Source organism: Parasteatoda tepidariorum, chromosome 3 (genome assembly GCF_982258835.1).
Source record: "Parasteatoda tepidariorum strain Cologne lab strain chromosome 3, Ptep-v5.0, whole genome shotgun sequence".
NCBI lineage: Eukaryota > Metazoa > Arthropoda > Arachnida > Araneae > Theridiidae > Parasteatoda > Parasteatoda tepidariorum.
This window is the reverse complement of record NC_141757.1, coordinates 76,036,174-76,061,209: the sequence shown is the minus strand read 5'-3', so window position 1 is coordinate 76,061,209 and position 25,036 is coordinate 76,036,174. Positions and strand designations below refer to the sequence as shown.

The window sequence follows — 25,036 nt, the reverse complement described above, 5'->3', positions numbered from 1 at the left end:
TACCAAGAAAAAGATAACATACTGAACTGGTATCCTCGTTACATCAAATGACCGAGAAAAAGACCACAAACAACATATTAAGTTCGAAGAAAAATACAACATATTGAACTGGTATCCTCGTAATATCAAACGATAACGTAAAGGACCTCAAACAACATATTAAGTACCAAGAAAAAGATAACACATTGAACTGGTATCCTCGTTGCATCAAATGACCGAGAAAAGGACCACAAGCAACATATTAAGTTCAAGGAAAAATACAACATACTGAGCTGGTATCATGACATCAAATGACCGAGAAAAGGACCACAAACAACATACAGTCAATTCGCTATAACTCGAAGTACGATAATTCGAATATTACTATAACTCGATTTTTTTATGAGGTCCCGACCCTTTTATCTTCAATTTCATGTTAATTATTCTCGATTACTCGAATTTTACTCCCTTTAACTCGATTTTTTTTGGATCTTTTAAAGCAAGAAAAAAAACCTAGGAGCTGATATCTTGCCCTTTCCTTTGCAACACACACACAATGTCTTTCGCAGTCTTCATGGAGAAGATAAAGCTGTCCCTCTGGAAGTATGTGAACAGTGGTTAAGTGAAACGTTACCAAATTTACTTCAAGGATACAGTTAAAATGATGTTTTCAATATTGATGAAATGGGTTTATTTTTTAAACGTCTTTCAAATAAGACTATGATGTTTAAGGATAAAAACTGCTCAGGGGGTAAAATGAGCAAGGAACGTTTGACTGTCCTAGTTGGAGGAAATGCGTCTGGGACAGAGAAATTGCCCTTACTTGTTATCGGAAAAAAAGCGAAATCCCCAATGTTTCAAAAATGTAAAAACGTATCCTTTGGATTACAAGCCAAACAAAAAGTTTTGGATGACATCAGTTTTATTTGAAAACTATGTAAGAAAATTGGATCGGAAATTATTCGCTAAAAAAAGGAAAGTGATACTCTTTATGCATAAATGCACAGCACATAGTGATCAATCTAATTTGAAAGCAGTAAACTTGCAGTTTCTCCCGCCAAACACAACAGCAAAGTTGCAGCCGATGGACCAGGGTATCATAAAGTGCTTCAAACAGTCTTATCGTAAATGGCTTGTCAGAAAAATAATTAATAAGCATTAATTAAATAATCCGACAATATTTTGAAAGTCCAAAACTGAAACTAACGGTAAGTCGAACTTCCGATATGTCGAAGTTTTTCGTCAGTCCTATCAGATTCGAGTTATCGCGAATTCACTGTATTAAGTTCGAAGAAAAAGATGACATATTGAACTGGTATCCTCGTAATATCAATTGATCGCGTAAAGAATCTCAAATAACCTATTAAGTTCCAAGAAAAAGACAGCATACTGAACTAGTATCCTCGTGACATCAAACGACTGAGAAAGGCTCCACTAATCATATGATTTAATGAAATTGGAAAAGCAGTGAGTGTGAATTAGAATGTAAGAGCAGCAGATTTAACTTTAGAAATGTATTGAGAAGAACATTCTTCACCAGTAGATTAATAGTGCAAAACAAATGTTTAATGTCACGACACTCTTTACAATTATAAACAACCACCAGATTAAACCAATACATAATGAACTTTAAATGAATGTGTCGAGAAAAGATGCACCAATGCAACCACACCAGCACATTATAAGCCTGATGTGAGGGAAAGAAAGCTGCACCTCAAAATATGCATATTACACCAGGGATAATACAGCTTGTGGCGAAAATCGAAAAAATGTTAATTTATCACAAAATTAAATTTAAAAGAAAAAGAAATCTTGTCACTAAGTTTCTGATTAAGAGAAGATTCAAAATGATACGTAACAAGCATTATTTGTAATGCTTGTTGTTTTGCTTTTTAATATTAAAAAAAAATTGATAAAAATCTGACAGTAATATTTAATGCTCCTTCAAACATAAAAGAGTCCTATATAAAATTTTGATGAAGTTTCGGCCAGCCATTTGACTGGTATTTTTAATTGCGGCCCCCGGCCACGTGCAAGTTGAAAACCCCTGCTGTAGAGCATTCATTTAATTATTTGAATATATTTGTCAAAAAAGATCATCCAATGTGCTATGTATGCTATGTTATATTATTTAAGAAATATAAATAAATGAAATGTAAGTAATTAATTTATTATTTTTTCTCATTATTCCAATGTTTATTTTGTTCAACCTTATTTTATTTTTCTATTTAATCTTTTATCTTAGAGAATCATAAAATTTAACTACCACTATTACTTCTTTATGTGATTCAATTCTAGTGCATGTTTTAATCGTGAAGTAAATTATTTTATTTTCGTTTACTATTTAGCGTGTAGCATATTTTTGCGTTTAGAATATAATTTTGATTAATTTTAGTAAGAGGATAATTTCACTACCATGCTTACGTTGATCTGTAAAAAAAACTAATGATTTGAATGGTTTGAATTAATTGATATTCTCAATTGTTTTACGGCATGTATTATAAATCTAACGATATTGCATATAACTAATTTAACGCTAATGCATCTAAACTAATGAATTTATTACCTTTACTTCCCAAAAGGTAAAATATTTTATGTTAACTAGCAGTGCGGTCAAGCCAGTAATATGATCACACTAGTAAATCGCACTTAGTAGAATGTTACAATAATGGGATATCATTGTAGCGTACCTACCACTACAAAATTACAACTACAATTCACTAGTATATAAAACATGTTAACTCGACTCTATGTCGGGGTACCTTTTCATAGATGACGGTTGACATAGTCGATAACTCTCCCCACATCATTTTATTTCATATTTTATAACCATCGTTGAACAGCTGACTCAATATTTTGGTTCAAGACTACTTATGTTCAATTCCGTAGCCTTGTAATTTTGAACCCTATCCAGTAGACAAGGAAACTCAAGGATCTAGTATTGGAATAAATTAGTCTTCGTGGAAGACTTTTTGACGGAACTAACCCGGAAATGCGTTACATGGAGAGGAAAACCACGGTTAGCCTGATGGCAAGGAGACTCCAACCCATGATCCGTTTGCCTTTGTGGTTGGTGCGAGCCGGATGCGGACTTCGTATCGAGCAGCCATCGCTGGGATACGAACCCGGGTTCACCTCATTGGAAGTTACCTCATTGGAAGTTACCTCTACCCCCTGAGCAACCACGACTCAATGGGAGAGGATTTAAATATTTGAAATAATTTTAACAAATTGAAATGATGTCAAAGTTGACAAAATAAAAGTATGAATTTCAACTAATTGTCTTCACGCTGATAGCACGTATTCATATTCTCATATACCCTAAATCCATCAATCCATAATTATTGGATTATAAGCTCTTCAGCTACATTAAATTATCACAATAGATATAGCGATAGAAAAAAATAAGGAAAGATATCTGATGATTAAATGATAAATTTTTGCCAGGCAATCATATCGAAACAGAAAGGAAACGACTCCATTTATCAATGTGGTCATCCGTTTTATCCAAAAACTGCTAACATAAGCTCTTTAGAAAAAGATGAAAAACAAAAGCAGTACCTGAAATATTTGGTAGAACTCCTCTCAAAATAAATGCTTTGTGATTTAGCAAGGAGATACACCATTTATTTAATGTTTGACGTTGATAATAAACAGCCCTCAATTGAGAAAATTTGAAAAGCAATTTCGTGAAATTAGATTTATTTTTAAGCTGTGAAAGAAACTGTCGAAAGAAGCCTTATTGTAAATTATTATATTTGAATTAATTATTTTGAAAAAGAACGTCAATATAATGAGTTCAGCAAATTTTTACTGCCTGTTAAAATAATTTATAACGAAGTTATTTTATCCAAACTGAAAAGGTACTTTACAAAAACCCGAGAAAAAATAAAAATTTCATTTTTTTATTTAAAATTTTATACTTAAAACTGCATTAGAGTGTTTAAAATAAAATAAAATTTACCAACTTTTCTTAAGTATAATGCGCAAAATAAAAGAGAAAGCACCCTGAATAACTTTTGATCTAATAAGCGAGTTTTCACATGCTAGGACTCAATTTTGATGGTTCAAGGGCTTAACCTAATACGGGCAATTAATTAGTATAAACGAGGCAGGGATAGCCTGGTTGGCTGGGTGCTGGTCTGACGTTTGTGAAAACGGGAGTTCGAATCCAGCCGTAGTAAATGGTGAATGGTACACGTTAAATCTGTTGGGTCAAAAAGTCCTCCATGTTCCCAAATCAAACCAATGCCTTTGGGATTAAATGATGAGATTCCCTTCTAAACTGAATAAAAAAAAGGTTGCAAATTAATATTTAAGTCAGGAAGAACCGATACATTATCTAAACCTAATTAAAGTTTTTGTATAACAGATTAAAAATTTCAAAGCAGTTTGGTTTCAAGATAAACGTCTATTATATTATTTTCAACCTGCGTTGAATAGCCGACCCAATTTACGATTTTACGACTATCAAAGTTGAATCTTGTAATTTTAAACCCAACCCAGAAGATAAGGAAACTCAGGCATCAAGTATTTTGAGAAATTTGTCTTAGTGGAGGACTTTTTGACGGAACTTACCCTCATTTGCATAACATGAATAGGAAAATCACGAAAACATCCTACGGTTAGCCTGATGGCAAAGGGATTTTAACCCATGATCCGTCTACCACTGAGGATATTTTTCGTCAACACTGTTGTCGGAGCGAATCAGGTGTAAAATTCGTATCAACCAGCCTTTGCTGGGATTCGAGCCCGGATCACCTAATTGCGAGGCGAGTGCTGTGTCTCCAGAACCACCACAGCGCTGGTATTTCCAATAGTCGTCTTTCACCTCCTGATGGTTTCCATCGGCGATTCAACTGGTTTTTTATGTGCATAAGTTTTCTTTGTTCGTTAATATTTCATTAATATAATAATTTGTTCGTTAATTTTTGATAAAGTTTATAATAATAATTAACGATTTCAATTGTGCCTACATTTTTGACATAGATAAAACCATATATTACGAGATATCCTGTCGATATTTCTTACATTTTTCTTGCCTCTATATGACCTGCATCACAAACGAATGTGTGACTAAGTTGTATGAATGTATGACATAGATTCTAAAACCATATATTACGAGATATCCTGTCTTTATTTCTGACCATTTTCTTGTCTCCATATGACCTACATCACAACTGAATGTGTGACTAAGTTGTATGAATGCATGGCATAGATTCTAAAACCATATATCATGAGATATCCTGTCTTTATTTCTGACCATTTTCTTGTCTCCATATGACCTACATCACAATTGAATGTGTGACTAAATTTTATGAATGCATGGCATAGATTCTAAAACCATATATTACGAGATATCTTGTCTATATTGCTTGCCATTTTCTTGTCTCCATATGGCCTACATCACAATTGAATATGTGACTAAATTATATGAATGCATGCCATAGATTCTAAAACCATATATTACGAGATATCTTGTCTATATTTCTTACCATTTTTCTTGCCTCTATATGACCTTCATCACAATTTAATGTGTGACTAAATTATATAAATGCATGCCATAGATTCTAAAACCATATGTTACGAGATATCTTGTCTATATTTCTTACCATTTTTCTTGCCTCTATATGACCTTCATCACAATTTAATGTGTGACTAAATTATATGAATGCATGCCATAGATTCTAAAACCATATGTTACGAGATATCTTGTCTATATTTCTTACCATTTTTCTTGCCTCTATATGACCTTCATCACAATTTAATGTGTGACTAAATTATATAAATGCATGCCATAGATTCTAAAACCATATGTTACGAGATATCTTGTCTATATTTCTTACCATTTTTCTTGCCTCTATATGACCTTCATCACAATTTAATGTGTGACTAAATTATATGAATGCATGCCATAGATTCTAAAACCATATGTTACGAGATATCTTGTCTATATTTCTTACCATTTTTCTTGCCTCTATATGATCTTCATCACAATTGAATGTGTGACTAAATTATATGAATGCATGCCATAGATTCTAAAACCATATATTACGAGATATCTTGTCTATATTTCTTACCATTTTTCTTGCCTCTATATGACCTTCATCACAATTGAATGTGTGACTAAACATTAAACATTGCAGCAGAAGGTAAAAAAAGATAAATATTATCTTATAAAGAAATTATGATCAATATCGTAACAGTGTGTTAAAATAAAAATCTCACTAATCCTAATTGATAGAATGATAGGTTAAGACTGCAAACGTTTAGGCACTAAATAATGGGATAATGCATCATTAGTTATTAAGGAAACGTGTTCGGAAACGCAAACACATTTGAGGTAAAGCGTTATTGATTAAGTCTGGCAGCGTTACTCTTCTCATTAAATTCACAAAATTAACATTTAATACCTTATTCGATGAAATACTTTGATTTAGATTTGAAAAGCTCTTTATAATAATACGTTAATGGCACAAAATAATAACAAGGGAAGTTGATAATTCTATTATTTTATCAACATATTCATCACAACGAAAATTCAAGGCTTTCTTTTTCAAATTAACTAAAAGCAAGATTTTGTTCCGTTGGATCTTTAAGAATAAGTTTTTATCAAATATTTCGGTAAGATATATAATGACAGGTGTACCAAAAATGATTGAGGATTTTAAATATCAGGAGGAAAAACGAAAAGGGGTAAATGAGTACGGTTTGTTGCCTTCTGCTTAGGAAACGATTTAATTTGTTCTAACTAAGTTCTTAAATTAATTGCGAAGCTCATCAAGAGATGACTCTGCTAACTGAGTAAAACTATAAACTAATCAGTTCAAAAAAAAAAAAAAATACCGATCGCAACTAAAACTAGGAGCTATCTGAGAACAAATTTAACTGATGTCCTCTTGCACGTCTATTAATATGAATAACTTCACTTGCAGAACAAAATATTTTTCTTTATTTTATAACCGAAGTTAAATTCATGGATAAAGCATTGGGGCAAACTTGACTTTTGATAAGCTAACCCATATTTGCGTTACACGGTGAGGAAAACCACAGAATCATATCACAGTTAGCCCGACGGCAAGGGGATTTTACCCATGATCCGTCTACCACTAATGATATTTTGCGCCAGAGCTGTGGTCGGCACCAGCGGGGGGCAGGAATCGTATCAACCAGCCGACGGTGGTATTCGAACCTGGGTAACCTGAATGGGAGGCGAGCGTTCTGTCTTTGGAGTCATGACTCCTGGAAGAAAGTATTATTCAATGGGTTTTCAAGTCAGAAGTACCATCTGTTAATGAACTTTGCAACTTAAGAAAACTTCAAAAATTCACAAATTATTATTCATCAAATCTTTTAAGTAAACATCATACTTAAATACTTCTGTGTTCAACTTTATTTCTTTATTTAATAATTTATTTTTAACACGGCGACTAACTTACCTATGCTTCTTTTTCTCATCATTGGAATAAGACAAAACAAAAGTTCTCTTTTAGAAAACAAAGTATTGAAGTTAATTTTAAAATATCCAATGCATTTCAGGCGAATTGAAAAATCGATGCTTCGTGAAATGTATTTTGCTTTTGCTCGTTTCATTCCAAACCTTTCAAAAACTCATTTTTAACTTATTCAAGGCTTACAAATGTAAACCAAAATAATTCTTTTCTGATTGAAATATAACATCCGGGTAGTAAACACAATATGAAAGCCAATCATATTTGTGATTGGTCCCTTATGCTTACGGTTTTTGCGGGGGAGATTTTTCTCAACCTATCTGTGCGAAAGCGGGTTTCATAGCATTTTTGAAAAGAAGGGATTTAGAATTCATCCTTCCCCAGCTTCGTTCCCATCTGGGCACTGTGCAAAAAGAAACCACCAACCCACACCATAACTCCCCTTCCAATTTCTTCCCCACCGGGAAAAAAAATCCCTTTTTTTGCACACAACCGAAAAATGCCAGCATCGATAACACGAGAAAATATTCCTCATTTTTTCGGGTTTATTTATTTCTGGAATGGTGTGCGATGTTGGGTCGATGCAAAAGGATATAAAACGGGACCCCGTGACGGATCGCCAGTTTCCGTTCCCCCGTACGTAGGGATTTTTTCCTCTTTCGAAGTCCAGGTTTGAAAAGAAAAAAAGTGAAGTTGTTGTTTTTACGTTTCGTTATTTACTTTTTGTGCTGGCGAGCCGAGAGTAGGAAAGCTGTCTTTTAGGGTCATCGATAACCCTTCTTCAAATTTTGAAGAGGCTATTTCATAAAATTTATTAGGAAGAGGAGAATTGGTTGCGAATTTATACAGCTAAGTTGCGTTTTTTGAGAATAAATAGAGACGCTTTTTAATTGTCATTAAAAAAAATTAAATGTATTGTGTTTTATTTAACTATTAATTAGTATTGCACAAAAAAACATATGATCTCAAATAAATTACAGATTAAAAAAATAAAAAATTCACAGGTTTTGTTTAATATGAGTGTTTTGCATGAAAAATCCAAAATTGTGTACCAAGGAATTATATTTTAGACAATAACCTAAATCTCCCAAACAAAAAATTTATCTTGCTTAAGATTGGGCTTAAGATTCGCTCAACAAATGTCCTACAAGAAGAAGGACCAAGATTGGGATGTCTAAATTTTATCGATACTTTTCTATTTGCCGATTATATATAAGCAAAAGCGAACAAATCTATATAGTCGTAATATGGACTAGTCGTGCTATGAAATATCAGGTAAATAAGCCTATTTCTGTGTTTAGTTTTTTCCAACAAAATATTCATCGATAATGTATTTTTAACCCTGATTCATTCATGGTCATCATTTTATCATTTATTCAAGATTAAATTATGTCCTACCCATGCTAATTGAAAATAATTAAATTTTCAGGTTTAACAACGAATTACAATCACATGCTTGCTTATATTTTTATATGCATAGATTAAACAGTAATTATAAATCCTCGATCACTTGGTCAGGTTTTTTAAATAAGGTGATGACATTCAATAATTCTCAATTTAGCTCTACAATTATAAATAAACGTATAAATAAAATAGTTCTTTGTATATTAACCACATAATCTACTTTATACTTACATTTTTAAGTTACTTATGGCACGCACAGTGGATAGAATCATAATTACCATACCTGCCTGAAATAAATTTTAAACTCTATAAATAAATAAAAAAAACTTTATAAATTTAAATTCTGTTTGAAAACCAGTGGTTATCAGATCGTTCCGTATTTTGAAAAAATCAACGAGAAGCTTAATTACATTTTATTTATTTATATCTTTTTGAAGAAAAAAAATTTAATCTGTCGAAACTCTGACAATGTATTCAAGATCTGAAAAGAATACGATCTAAAATAGTTCTTTTTAACCCTTTTAGAATGTCGGGGACTTCGAATGGACCATCGGGAAAGAGGTAAACAAATTTCATGCATGGCTGTAAATTCTACTTTTGGAATGCTGTGTAGAGTTAGCAGAATGAGGTAGAGGCTGCGCCAAGCCCTTCATCTTATCCGAATCGAAATTACCAGACAAGTTTTCGGTATAATATCCAAACTTTGATAATACCCTAGTTTTTAAGAAATAAAAATTCTTTCGTTTAGTTAATTCTGCAGCAGAGGGCAACGAACCGTCGAGCTAGACAACGAAACATCTGTAGCCGTGCTCCAACGTTTTGTTAAAACACAAGAGGTCGCAGCCATGTAAGTGAGGTGTCTATAGCCCCGAACTATTTCGTTACTGCGTGTTCCACTGCAAGTTTTTCGCCTTATTTATTTCTACTATGTTCATTTTTTACAGCACTACACAGCGTACGGGCTACGATTTCTCAAAACAAAAATCTACCCTCTGGCTTACAAACTATGCGGCTGAAGTCGTATTCTCGGTCATAGATGGCGCCACTGAAAAACAAGTGCACCATCTGCCTGAAATTTACTTGATTTCTCCAACCATTCTTGGTGGTAATGGCAAGTAGCATTAGAAACAACAACAACATTGCGCGTAAGTTTGATTAAATTTGCATAACTCCTTTATAGTGTTGTAATTTTCATAAACATGAGTGTATTATTTTTTTATATTTGGTGAAACTCACCACCAATTTCACAGACACCATTTTGTCGTAAAACCTAGTACATGTCATTAACTAGGTTGATCCTTCGACAAGACATTACGTCAATACGGTGTTTTTATTTTTAGTCACTATTCAGCTTAGGTATGACCTAATTACAAATTATATGAGCCCATCTAGATAAATTGGGAAAAATCATTTCATCAACTAGGTCAATCTAGTTCATTTGTATCATCCAAATCTTGGTTCCTCGAGGCGTGTACTTCTAGAACATTTGTTTAGCAAATTTCGATCCCTACTAAGTAAGATAAAATTCTTGCTTCTGAAATTTATATTCCTGGAACGCAATTTTTTCTTTCCTTAAACTAAACAATCATATTAATCAAAACCTGTGAATCTGTTATTCTTTTTAATATATTAATAATTTAATTTTAGATCACCTGAATTTTTTTACTCCATAGTAAATTGTCGAAAAAAATAATAAGACGAATAAAACAAAAATACATTAAAATACAAAAATACATAATTTTTAAATGCAATTAAAAAGTAAACTACAGAATTTTTTAAAAAAGCAATATTATTATAAAATAAAAAACAATATTAATAAAAGCACTTCTTTATGTATTTTTTTTAAAATTGCAATTATTTTATTTTAATTTAATTTAATTTATTTCTATTATTTTTTATTAATTTTATTTTATTTTTTAAAAAAATTACAGTTAATACAGTTAAAATTATAAAGAACAGTATTTCTAAGCTGAAGAATTACTGATAGTTATTTTCAAATCATTTGCACAAACCACGTTCTACAAAACTTCATTAAAGAATTTATAATTAAAATCATTATTAAAATAAAACTTAATTAAATTATAGTTACTTATTAAAATTCAAATGAGAAAATATAATTTTGTATTTACCCTAAATTTTATCAAAAAAGTAATGGACTTGACTGAAAATATAGACAAGCTAATTATTTATGTGAATGGTATAAAGGTAATTATCCAAAGCTACAGGATGGAGTAAAGGATGTGATTTAATTCTATACACTTAAAATTCAATAATCGTACACCAAACTTTCACTCTCTTACACCATACAAGAATTATTTTCACTGCCAAAAACAACAATAATAATGCGCTTTCAATATTATCAGTAGCTTGTTTGCAATCCAGAATTAACTGAGTAACCAGAAAAACCAGAGTTTATTGTCTTCTACGCTGAAATTCATCAACAGAAACTAATATTCCCAGTTAAAATATGCATGCATGTTATTAGATGTGCATTAAGAAAAAATAAACTTTAAATTTTATTATTTTATGTAATAATTATATTTCAATTTTTATATTTTAATTACTATATTTTAAATTATATCTTAATTGCATTAAATGATTTTTTTAATGTATAATTTCTATAAGTTAAAAGTATAGAAAAAACACGAAAAATAATAAAGATTACTGAAAAGGAAAGAAGAAAAAAATTAAAATAACTTTCAAGGTATTTTTTTAAAAAATTACATATATATATATATATATATATATATATATATATATATATATATATATATATATATATATTATACACTGAATTGGGGAGGTATGGAAATCAATGTAAATGGTTCATAATAGCTAGAGATAAAAACAGGAACTTATAAATGTTTTGCTTCCATGTAATTGTATATAATAGAAACCTACCTTCTAATTGATTACATAAAAATTTAAGTGTTGTTGACATAAGGGCAAATATATAAATATACTTAAAAGGACAGCCACACAAAATTATTACTTAAGAATCAATTAAAATCGATCCGTAAATTCAATAAAAACAAAGGAGTATTGCTGTATTTATTAGGAAAAAAATCTCTAATTATAGAATACGTTTAGAGCCAGGAATTATATTAATTTTTCTTTTTCTCTTCCTTTTTTTTAAAAAAAAAAATTACGTTACTGTTGTTATTACTGTAAGTTGTTGTTGTAGTCTAGCATTTGTTCGTCGTATTAATGAGGTTGCGGTTGCCTTTTATAATAATAAAGAAAAAAATATTGGTTAATAAAGGGAAGTGAATTATCGTTGCAATGTGCAAGTCTTCCTACTTAACTCTGAAGTTACTTTACGAGTTATAGATGGCACCACTAAATTTTTGCACAAAGAATTTTACCTCTGGAAATTAATACAAAAGTTTTTATTTTATCCCTTAAGATTCACTATTGATTATTTAATAAGCTTATGACAAGCATATGTATTTAATAACCATAACCAATAAATATAATTACTTACACGAGAATAAAATTTTTCTTTAATTTACTTTTTGTAAAAGCAAAAATTTAAAACAATTCTGTTATGGCCGATGATTTTAAAGTTAAAAAAAAGATTCTTAAACTATTGTTAAAATGTTTACTCTTATCTGTAAATAAACGAGAAATAAATGTAAGTTCTTGATTAATTAATGATTTATAGCAATTATTATAGTCAATTCACAATTAATTAGCATAACATTTTATTCATAACATAGTTCTTTAAAAAAATATGTTCATTGGAAAAGAAATTAATTAAAAAAAAATTGATGCTATCTAGTCATAGAAGAAATTGTGTACCATAGAACTCTTGGATTCAGTTTTCAACATGTAAAATGAATGATGTTCTTGGCAAACTTTGAATCGATTTTTCCTTTTTAAGAAATCGTATCATGAAAGGAAAAAAAAAGATGCCATTAATTTTTTTTCTCATCTTTTCAATCTATAAAAATGTTAGTCAAAACTTTTATCGTCATTACTTTTGGAATATTTATGGCTCCACCTATCCATTCGTAAAGTAACTAAATTAAGTACGGCAGTTCGCCCCTTGGCATACAAAGACTAGGCCAAGGCTCTGGTGGCCAAGGTTCGCACATTGGAACAATACCTGAAGCCATTTGCTAATAATTACAGCTTCTCTTTACTTTTACTGACATCATATTCATACTGACATACATTAAATTTTTCAGTCCCATCTCTCATGTTATATACTTACATAATGGACTGCTTACCAACAAAAATCCATAAATGGCTCATCTTCGCCTTTCACTATATAGTCAATATTTAGAGAGTTTCATAAAATTGTTTTTGCTATTATTATAAAAATTTTCTTTAGAATCTAAATTTAATCATAAGTATTTATAGCGAGTGACTTAAACTATTTCAGGTAATTAAATCATTAAATACTTTGCACCGCCAGTTAGCGCCACATTTGAAAGTGACTTAGTTGAAAATTCGTCACAGAATTATCTTCACATTCGTATGAAAGAGTAAAGCAGTGAAAATTCGACACATGATATGAGCCTTATGACACTTTTAACAGTGGTCACATTTTCAAAAACGATTTTAAAGAATTGAAAAGGGGAAAAAAAAAAACTATGATGCTAATTATTTAAAGCATTTTGTTTGAAGCATTTATATGGCAAGCATTGCAAGGTTAATTTCTAAAGTAAGATTTTAAAGAAAAAATGGAAAATTAAGTAATTTTCAGAATGTGATAAAATTTTTAATTTAGTTCCGTATTTATATTCTAAATTTATATTAATATTAAATTGCATTTGGTGGCCTTTTTGAGAGAAAAAAGTAGTGATTGGTTGGTGACTGGCATAAAATTTTTGATCGCTATTTGTTAAATTCAACTGCTCTGTGACGAGTGGCGACCATTAATTATGCCCCATACACCTTTCTATCCCACAATCACAACACTATCTCGACATTTACAAATAGAAATTAACTTCATATCTTTAGCTGCTATGTTTTTTTTTTCATTGTTTCTTTGAACAGATATTTTTTTCTTGCCTTTTTCTTTCTTTATCTTTAAACCATTGTTAATATGAATTTGTAATGTAAATTCTTTTTAGATGTTGTTATTAATAATAATATAGAGAAAAATAGATTTAAATCGATGAAACTTGCATATATTTTTAAGAAATTCAATAATAAAAGCAAACAATTTAAAGTGTTTGTTGAAAAAAGGAAAAAACGGGGGGAAAACGGCTTTTTTAGCATAACTTTATTTACATTAATACCTTAATTCTAGGGGTATTGAATCAGACAAGAATTTTATATTTAACATTCTTGTACAATAAAGTTGCTTACGAATTAAATAAATTTTGAATTAATTTCAAACCTAAAAAGTGTTGAGAAACCTAAAAATTGTAGAAATTTTTGTGATTTTAAACTTGAAATTCATATGGAGCAGTGAAGGGTTCAACTCTTTTTTGAGCTTAATTTACTGCACTAGCAAAAATATAAATTTATAGAGAAGAGATATACTACTTTCATAATAACTACGGGATCGATAACAGTTCTTCTGCTAAATTATTATTAAAAAATACAGCTCCATTTGTGAAACAGGGAGAATTATAAAAACGTAATTTACAAGTAATGGCGAAGTACATTTAGATGTGATTTAACTGAATAAATGAATTCAACTTAACAAATAATTAATATTTCAGAATTTAAAAATAATAAAACAAAATTGATAAGACTAGAAATATTTGTAATAATCTCTCACAGTTAACTTTAGCGAAGATAACGACATGTCTCTTTAAATTTATCCTGCCCTGCGACATCTTATATATTTCCAAAACTGATTTTTTCTGGGACACAAACTGTAAAACTCCTTAAGGTAGGAAAAGGTTTCACTTTTCTTTGTTCTAAAAGGTAAAAATAAGTAATAAATAAGGATATATGTATTATAGCCAACAATTATCTCTATTGGAAAAAAAAGATCGAAAATAATGTAATAAATGTAATAATAATAATGAAAAAATAAATAAATAAATAAATAAACATGTTGAATTTATGTGTTTAGAGCTACCATCTTTAAAAGGACTCCGAACTTTTCAAAGTTTTTAATTAAGGATTTTAGTTGTACGCAATAATCCTGTAGTATAGCTATTAAAATTAGATTACTTTTCACTTTTTAAATATTTTATATCTTCGATGAAAAAAATTCATTTCGGTTTCTTATGTTGATTTTCCAGAAATCACTTAACGAAATACAAGTATAAAAAATCACACAGCAAAAAAAAAGTTTCAAATTTTTTTCGTTCGGTATGTTTAAAATTCGGTAGTTAGTTCATGTCATTCGTTCCCAAAAAATATTAAAAAATAAGTTGTATGAAATCGAGAAAATTATTAAATACTTCTAACAGATCACAGAACAATATATCAGATTTTCAAAAGTTTGGAAATTATTTTGTAGTAGCTTTTCTTAGTGCTGCCATCTTTTTGTTTTTTTTAAAGGCACACAGTAGATTTTATTATTGCAGGATATTTATTTCCTTTGTTAATATTGCCTTTTTACAGATGCTTATTAGGTAAAAAATTTGTAATATTAAATAAAATTTGAAGTAAAATTAACACATACTTTAAACAAATTAAACATCATTTATAAAACGAGGAGAAAAAATAAAGAGGCTGCTCGCATCAATTAGTGCTGCCATCTTTAACACAAAAGAATAAACGTTGCAATTTAAATTGTGAGTAAATACTGTATTAAGAAAATATTGCTGAGAATTATACATAAAGTAAAGACATATTTTTCTCATAGATTTTGTTAAGTTTGGGTATTATTCTACGATTGTTTGATTTAAAAGTTTAAAAATTTGTTGACCTGTTTCACAGCAATGCTTGCCAATGCATTTTGTGTATGTATGTATACCTGAGACAATTCTTTTATATACTTTTCCACTTTCTCAAAGGACTCGAGGCAGTTAACTGAAGTTTTGGAGAGCGGGGAATTCTTAATTTGTTGAATGTAAAATTTTCATTGTATTTTTATTTCCTTTAATTGCAGGAATAGGAATTTTTATAATTTTAAATTTGCTGAATTAATGCTAGGCTTTGACAAGCACAGTTTTTGTTTAATAACAATTTTTTTTCTAAAAACGAATTTTGATTTTCTGATCTGAAGTTTTTTAAACCTTAAGTTGATATACTTTTGTTGCCTAAATCAGAGATAATTTTCATCTCCAAGTGCAACGTATCCAGTAAATTGAACAAATGTCCAAAATTTTTTGAATGTCCGGTAAAATTAACAAAATACCCGAATAGTAAAAAAAAAATTTTTTTTCTGGAAGTTCACAGCAATTGGTAACTCATCCTGGTTTCTTTGTACTCATGTTTTATTTTTACAACGTTATATTTTTGCTTTGTTTACTGTATTTTTAGTACTTACTTAATTATGATATATTTTTTCATTTTTAAAATTTGCATTTTAAATTCATTAATTAGCGTTTTAGAAAATCATGGATTTAGAAATTAGCATTCTTTAATAACATTCTATAAATACTGAAAAAAAATCGGTACATATGTCACTTATACAGCCAAATAATGTTCTACTAAGTTTCCTAAAGAATTAATTGTAGTTTTATCAAATATCGCACAAAAGTTTTGCTATCGTTCTTTATTCTACAATGAAAAATAAAGAATTTCCCTATATTTACTTAATAAAAGAGTATTAATAGTACTGTGAAATTTCCTTTGTGATATTTTTGAATCAATTATAATTTTATAAAAATAACATAAAGATAATTTTTCTCAATAATTAGTTTTCTTTTAACTCATATTTACCTTATTTCAAATTTAATTTTTATTAATTTCCTCTTAAATTCCTATTTGCCAGATACGCAATTTAATTTTAGTAGCACTAGAATTCATTATATTGCTATTCATTTACTCACAAAAGGAGTACGCCAGCATTTTTCCGCCCTTAAAATGATTGCTTACCACTTCTGCATATTCATATAGTATGCAATATTTTAGACTTTTTAAATAAAAAATTACAACACTAATTTTATAATAAACTGTTCACGAAATTAAAATCGATAAATAAATGGAAGTAGGAAGTCAGTTATGCTTTTTAAGTCCTTATACGAAAACACAAATACTAACTGAAAAATACTTGTTACCTATACCTACGTATTCTTAACACTAAGCATTTATCGATTGGTTTCTTTTAAATCGTACACTTCCTTATTTCTCAAAAGCTTCTTGAATATTTTATACAATCAATAATTTCAACAATCAAAAATTTCAACAACTAATAATTTCAAAAATAGTTTTCTCTCAACAAGCTACCGTTTTTATCCAATTCAATATATTCCTCACCAATTTTTTTTTAAATTCACTCGAGTGAATACTAAGTATCCCTACTTGTTTCCTACGTAGGAAGTATTAGAAAGAAAGTTATAAAACATTTCAGTTAATGATGCAATACGTTAAGGTCATACATTATTTTGTCTTGAATGCTTTTTTCAATGGAGCAGACAAGTTAGCGTGTATATCTTATAAACCTATACGTTCTTTCAAAACTTATACATTCAGACAAAAAAATAAACTGAACTAAAAAAAAGAATCTTCTAAAAAATTTTTTATTTCTCCATAGAAAACTAATTTCAGATTTCAAATCCACGCACCCGAATTACATAATATCAAGTATTTGCATAAATTCCGGTGTAATAGAGCGAGTTTGTGTCAGTTTCTCTAACAAGTTCGTAAATGTTAGTTCTACTGCAAGGGTGATTGTGAGCCCAAGTCAAAATTCCGGAAAATTTCTTGAGTTTAAAAAAAAAAAAAAAACAGTTTAAATTGAAAAATTAGAAAAACATTTAAACAAGGTTTTTTTTTCCTTTTTCTCAATATTTCTTAGTTTACTCAAAATATTTTTAAAATTTTGCACATACCTATACCATTTACACATACCTATGATGACCTGGAGAAGTAATTAAAATTTACAAATATGTCTTTCTTTCTAGAGTTTATGATTATAACAACTATTTACTGATAAAAAATTAAGATTAATCATGAATATAAGCTTATAAAGTATCTCTCTGGCTCTCCCTTACAAACAAATAAAATAAACTGTGTTTTTAAGTTCCACCATTGAAAATTTGATTTCCGGAAACTTCTGTGATCAATGATTTTTTTTAAACTTCTGGACCTTCGATCTCCGGAAACTTCGGGATCACTGTTAGCAAAAATTCCGGAAATCCGGATTTTTTCCGGAACACAATCAGCCCTGCTACTGTGATGAAATTTCGACAGGGGAAACTTTACATCCTGTCGAATTTTTTTTTTCTAAATAGATCGTTCGAAGGAAACGTTTAAAAAACTTAATTTCCCCATTGTTTAGCATCAGTCATTTTTATAAATTAAACTGTAAAAGAATATTTTTTTCCTTCCAAATATTTCTAAAAGATAATGCCAATGATATTTGCATGCTTACAAATCTATTTAATTGGGTACTTACTGCTCGATGAGAGGTGAAGTGATTATGACTAACCACGAGACTTAAATCAGATTTAATTGGATATATGTAAGCGACAACACACGTGTGTGTCAAACCTGATTGGTTTCTGAATCGACAAATGCAACGATAATCTACGATAACGTCACTTGAAGGTATCCAATTAAAAAAAAAACAGTTAATTGCACGTTCACGTCAATCCAAGGTTAATAGTCATTGTAGTTTTCTGTATAGCCTTCTGTTCTGTTTTGCTCATTACTTATGTTTAATATGTTTTAACGTCTCAATTACAGTAATTCAAGAGGCACTACTAACATAAAATAAATAAACTAAAAAATTAAAAAAAACTTTGCGTTACAGAACATTTTATATTTTTATATTAAAAAATGCGTTGCAGTTGTCCTGGCTACAAAATATTTAAAAAATCATTTTTAGGGATTCAACTTATATATATATAACATAAAAAGCTTCAATTAATCTTTTTATGTTAAATCCTTTTCTTTTACTTTATTAATCTAATCGAAATGCTCTCTCACACTTTTAAATTCACATCCTGTCCTTAAATCTATTTTTGGCTCAACTATGCATTAATTGAAAGCAGGACATTTTCCCCTTTAATCTTCGTGGGAATCACTCGACCTATTTCCTAATCCTATAGTAATTTCTAAGATTTTCCTCTTTTCCCTAAATAGAGACACTTACGGATTTTACTTTACAAGATTTTCCCTAACATATAACCGAGGAGCGCAACTTTTGGTGCACTCTTTCATGACTGCTCTCTGTCTAATAATTAATAAATAAATTTTGTGCTCTCCTTCCCTTCCTAAGACCTGTTTTAATCCTTCCATATATATATATATATATATATATATCTATATATATATATATATATATATATATATATATATATATATATATATATATATATATATATATATATATATATATATATATATATATATATATATATATATATATATATAACCATTATTTGTTTATTCTTTTGGTTGCTTTTATGAAATTATTTAAACAAAAATGCCAAAAATGAAATATCACCTTTTTAAATGAAAAATATATAATTTTTAAATAATATATTGAAACAGATTCTGTAAAAGATATTCATTTAAAAGAACTGCATTCGTATTTCCGGTCGGGCTATTTAAATCAAACTAAATTTGCTAATAAAAAAAATATGTTTCCTTAATAACCTATTTCATCGTTTATAGCAGTTCTTATTAGCTTTCATTTCAAAGAAAACCGTCATTCGGCTCATTAAATTTATTTACACCACGAAACAAATTCAGTACTAAACTATGACTGTGAGTTTAGCTGTAAGATATAAAATCTAATTTAAGATAATTAATAATAAAACGATGAGAAAAATTAATTTGTCTTTAATTTATTTTATAGCCTAATGCGAGTTCTGAAATAATTCATACGATTTCGGATTGTCCTGAATATACATTGGAAACGTTCTTATATACAATTAATGTAAGTTTTCTTATATATTTAAAATGTATTTTTTATTGCCGAATTTAATTAAACTTAAATTATATTTCTTTCTTAATTTTTTGGCATATTTATTTTATCTTGAAAATATGTAGTTTTAATATTCTTTTTTATTAATTTGAAGGGTTATAAAACGTTATTCTTATTTTACAATGTTACGAATGTATTAACTTCGTATGAATTTTAGATTAATTTGTTATTAATATAGATCCTACTTTCATACTTTTTTTAAAATTTACTTTCTATTTTTTTTTTTAAATTTAATTTTATTTTTTGAATTTTTTTTTATATTTTACTTTCATATTTTCGTTGAACAGTCGACCCAATTCTTAGTTTATGACTATCGACGTTCTACCTCGTAGTCTAGTAATTTTGAACCTTTTCCAAAAGACAAGGGAACTCCTGGATCAAATTTCGGGAGAAATTAGCTTTCTTGGAGAACTTTTTGATGGAACTAAACCTCATTTGAGTTACATGGAGAGGGAAATCACAAAAATCGACCACGGTTAACCTGATGGCAAGGGGACTCAAACTCATGATCCGTCAACCACTGAGGATATTTTCCGTCAGCACTGTTGTCGGGGCGAACCGGTTGCAGAATTCATTTCGATCACCCATCGTTGGGTGTCGAACTCTACATTCGATTTGCCTTCGTGGAGGGCTTTTTGATGGAACTAACAGTATTTGCATTACATGGAGAAGAAAAACACGAAAGTCTTTTACAGTTAACTTGACGGCAAGGGATCTCTAATCCTTGATCCGTTTACCACTGAGGACGTCATTCAACGTCAGCACTGTGAACTCCTATGAATAAAATACTACATTATTGTTGAATGCGTTCACAATTATCCTTATATATGTACTTTTTTTTATAGAGTCAGGGTCCCGCTGAAAAAAGTTTGATCATTTAAGGTTTCATTATCGAAGAAAAGTTTGAACCGCTTCAACAAAATATTTATTATGAAATAAAACACTATTTGCTTCAAACACTGTTTGCTACTTTAAATGTTTTTATTATTGAAATAAAGAAATAACAATGCGTGATCTTTAAGAATAACGTTTAATTTATGAAAATATTAATAGTGTAGGTTTTAAATTCTTCTGCGAATTTCTGAAGCTAAATTAAAAAGACACTAGAATTTTTAATCATGATAGATAATATTCTACAATTTTAAAGCAAATACCTATTTCATTTCAAGAGTTGGCTTTGTCTAGATGTAGCCAAAAATATTGACTAAGCGCAGCAAACAGGTTTACGCAGAGGGCATTGCCTGCTGAACTTAAGCAACATCTTTTCTTGTATTTTTTATTTTTCTTTTTAATTCAGCAATCACTGTTTTATGTTTTCGGACTTCACCAAGCATTACGCATGCATGACCCTCCGCGCGTGCGTGCGATTTATAACTGTTGATTAGATATGTTGTTTGAATTATATAACCTTTTTTTCACACCGAAATTTAAATCAATTCAGTGGATCTGGATGTAATTAATCCGATAATTCTACTAGTTTTGAATGGCAGTATAATTAGTTACACGTTTAGCCATTGAGTTCAGGATTTTCATTCTGGTGCATTTTATTTTAGTCTTTAAAGTGCTTTTTATTGTTGAAAATTTAAAACCACAAAACATGAGCGTTTAGTGTATGATTAGATATTCCGCAATACTCATCCTCTATTTTTTTTATCCAGCTGCTTATGAAACACACTATATTTATTTTAAAAAAAATGACGAAACGTTAAATGCAGATTGTCATTGGTAGATTTACAGCATATATGTATACCCTAACTGCACCCAATGGTAGTGAGGAAAGTCTGATACTGTAAATCTACCAATGCGATCTTTGAAAGTACTTTTGATCTAATGATTAGATCTTCACGTTCTATGACTCAAACTTAATGGATCAAGAGGGTGATCTCAAATATGCGAATTAATTAATGCAGATCTTATCTTAAGTTACGAAATCAAACACAAAAACGTATTTTCTCTAAATAAATACTTTTTCCCCCGGACAGATTCGGATATTTTGACCCCCAATATAAAGGTGTTAGCTGCAATATGGGAAATATGTTCCTAATAGTTAGAGCAGTCCAGAGTTTGGGACCCCTTCACGTTAACTTTACTTTTAGCGTATTTTAAAATATCTTGAAAACTTTTTACGTGAATAGAAAAAATTTTCCCCACATTTATAAAATTCGTTTATTCAAAGATAATTGTGGGTAAAAAAAATTTCCGTGCTCTTGAAAAGTTTTCGAGATATGGCGAAATAAGCAAAATTGGCATTAAGGTATTCAAACTTCGGATCACTCTCTTGACTATATTTATCATATCCTAGTCCGTCGAAAAAAAGGTACGTTTATTCACTCAAAGTACGTTTTTGTGTCTGATATCGTCAACACTAAATAATTATCCTATTTGAGATCCCCCTCTCGAACCATTAAGATTGATTCCTAGAATGTAAAGATGCTACATTAGATCATAAGTTATTCAGGGTGGATCATTTATCTTTTGGGTACTGTACATCCCATTTTAAAATGTAGATTTTGCATACAACATAGTTTCAAATGAAATGGATTTAAAAGAATGAAACATACTCAAAAACATGTGAAAATATTTATCAAAATAGAACAAGAATAAATATAGTATTTTCAGAGAAGAGCATTCAGAAGAAGTATTTAAATGTAGAAAGCCAAGTTAAAGTTTGAGAATATTAATTTTAAAGTATTCGAAATGTATGTACAAATAGATACAGAATATCAGAAGATTTTATATACATAGAAACGATAGAAATGCTTTGAAGAAAACAGCATATGTTATTGGTCTTCTATGCTAACTGAATTTATTTCAAGTAAGGCAGGTAACACTTTCCTGAAATATAAAAAAATGCATTATACTCATATTTGGAGGCAAAAGATGTAATAAGTTTTGTTTTTGTAGTAATAAATACTAAATGTATAATAATTAAAAAGCAAGGCTTCACGAGGCGTAGTGTAGATCCTTTATAGAATTATGCATACTAAGATAAATACTTTTTGGAAATTTTTATCTTTATGACAATGCCTTTGGCCAACTCTTTGATAATTTGTAGTTAAAAGAAAAGCAGGATTTGTTTTTATTGCCTGAAAAGAAACAGCTTTAAATTTGAAACAATCACGAGTAAGCAGTTCACAAAACCTTTTTCTAACTAATTTCAGATTTGAAATTCTTACACCTGAATTAGGCTACAAGGAATTTGTTCCTCAATGTTATTTATGTGGTATGTTTTGATTTTTACATGAATGTATGAAAATTTTGCTAATATAAGTGAAAGGAAATGTTAAGTTCTGCATCATAAACAAGGGATTTAAACTTTCAAAATCCTTTACAGATGTTTTCAATTTATAATGAAGAATATACTATTAGCCAAATATACTGAAACCCTAGTGATTGTCTGTATGTTATATGAAATTTGCAATATTAGCTGTATCTTTGTCATTTACATAAATTTCAACTTATGTAGTAATTTTTTGTATAGCATGGAGTACTGCAAAATTCAGTAAAAATTATGTCTGAACATTAATAGTGCTTAAGAAACGTACTTCTCGAGGAGCGATTCAGATGAAGAAGCTTGTGCGGTTGAGAGAGGAGAAAGTTTCTTGCTGCATGCATTGCTGAATTTGAAAGGATTGCTGAATGAATGCTTCTTCAACATGCTTTTCACCAGGATCTGAAACACAAGTAAAATGGATATTATTATTATTTTTTGATCTTTTATTGCTCAATATGATCTAAGAATCATTCAATAATATGAAAAAGTTGTCTTTTGGAGAGAAAGACCTCTTGCATCTTTAGGGAAAATTATGACGAAATTTGGAGTGGTTGTAGTTGTATGGTATAATTGAAGATTGTGATGAAATCAGGATCATAATAAAATTTTTATTCAATAACATTTGTTGAGCTCAAGACACAAAATTAAAGAATATTTTATAAGAAATACATTTTAAGTGAAATAATAATATCAGTAAGGAGAAGACATGAGAGAAATCCCACAAGACCAAATCAAAAGTCAAATTTAAAGGTGATTGAATTGTTCCCAACAGGCAGTTAGGAGCATGAGAAGAGATCCATGGTTGGCGATTTATTAAAAGATAAAACAGCCAAAAACAAAACTAATCCCCGTAATCAATGTTAAATTTAAAATAATTTGGCGTTCTCTAATCGCCAAAAAGGATGGTGAGAATTAGTATAACCGTGTAACTAAAACATTTTTGTGGTTAGCGAAATTTGTTTTCGATTTAGTAGCGACAGTGATTTAATGAGTTTTACATTTGTATTGAATTAAAAAATTAGCCATTACATGGATTGTTAAGAAGAGAATAAAATATTTATGTTAGCTTTTTATAAAATGTAATGAAAATTGAATAATTGGTTTAATTTAATTAAAATTAGATTAGGCATGATTAAAAATAAATAAATTTATGAAATTAAAGTAATTTTAAAAGCTAGAAAATATGTAATGCCTATTGTGACATCATAAGGAGTTATAGAAATTTCTTTTTTATTAAAACACATAATTATCTAATCTTCAGCAAATACAATAAAAAAAATCTACATAATTTGAGGAATTAAACTACATGTTAAAATTATTATGCTGGTATCATACAATTTTTATTTAACTATAAAAATGAAAAATAACGTGAATCCCAACATGTGAAGTAATATAACGCTAATATACAAGTGACCAGGATTCAAATCCAGGCCATGGCAGATGTGATAGTGTACTTCTCAGGAAATAGTCTTTTTAATATTGCTGATCTAAAATATTGCCAACGTTGCATGGATAAGAGGATAGATCTGATTACTATAGAATTAACTGTTAGAAGTTTTCACACTTAAAAATTGTCACGCCTATCAACTTTGTAATGTAGTAAGACTAGTTCGCCTTATTACAACACTTCAGCGGTTTCCACGTGAAATATAGTTAAGATTATTTTGCAAAAAAAAAGTTTATTCGATACTAAATAATTTTCCAATGACATTGGTATTTATTTTTACGCCACGCCAAATTTTGACGTAATATCTTTTTTTTTATATATATTCCGACGTATATACTGCCGTGCAATTGAAAAATCAACGTAAGCGACAAAATATTCAAAATTTAGATTTTTATATAAATGGTATCTTTGTATGGTAAAATTCTTCTTCTCATTGGCACGACAGCCCAGGATGGGCCCTGGCCTTC

General features: G+C 29.5%; 1 protein-coding gene and 1 long non-coding RNA gene across 6 annotated transcripts in view; one reads left to right on the top strand and one right to left on the bottom strand.

Moving 5' to 3' along the window:
• Positions 1-25,036, top strand: part of LOC122269876 (uncharacterized) — a 48,862-nt gene that overhangs the window by 12,888 nt on the left and 10,938 nt on the right. Inside the window, exon 2 of the long non-coding RNA XR_006225445.3 lies at positions 23,378-23,532. This is a non-coding gene — a long non-coding RNA (uncharacterized LOC122269876). The remainder of the gene's footprint in view (positions 1-23,377; positions 23,533-25,036) is intronic.
• Positions 22,415-25,036, bottom strand: part of LOC107448732 (calcium/calmodulin-dependent protein kinase kinase 2) — a 154,866-nt gene continuing 152,244 nt past the window's right edge. For all 5 annotated transcript variants that reach the window (XM_071181596.2, XM_043044982.3, XM_043044998.3 and 2 more), the window contains 2 exons: positions 23,394-23,521; positions 22,415-22,683 (listed from right to left, as the gene is read on the bottom strand). In XM_071181596.2, coding sequence (XP_071037697.2) covers positions 22,629-22,683; positions 23,394-23,521 — 183 coding nt within the window. In that variant the 3' untranslated portion in view covers positions 22,415-22,628. The remainder of the gene's footprint in view (positions 22,684-23,393; positions 23,522-25,036) is intronic.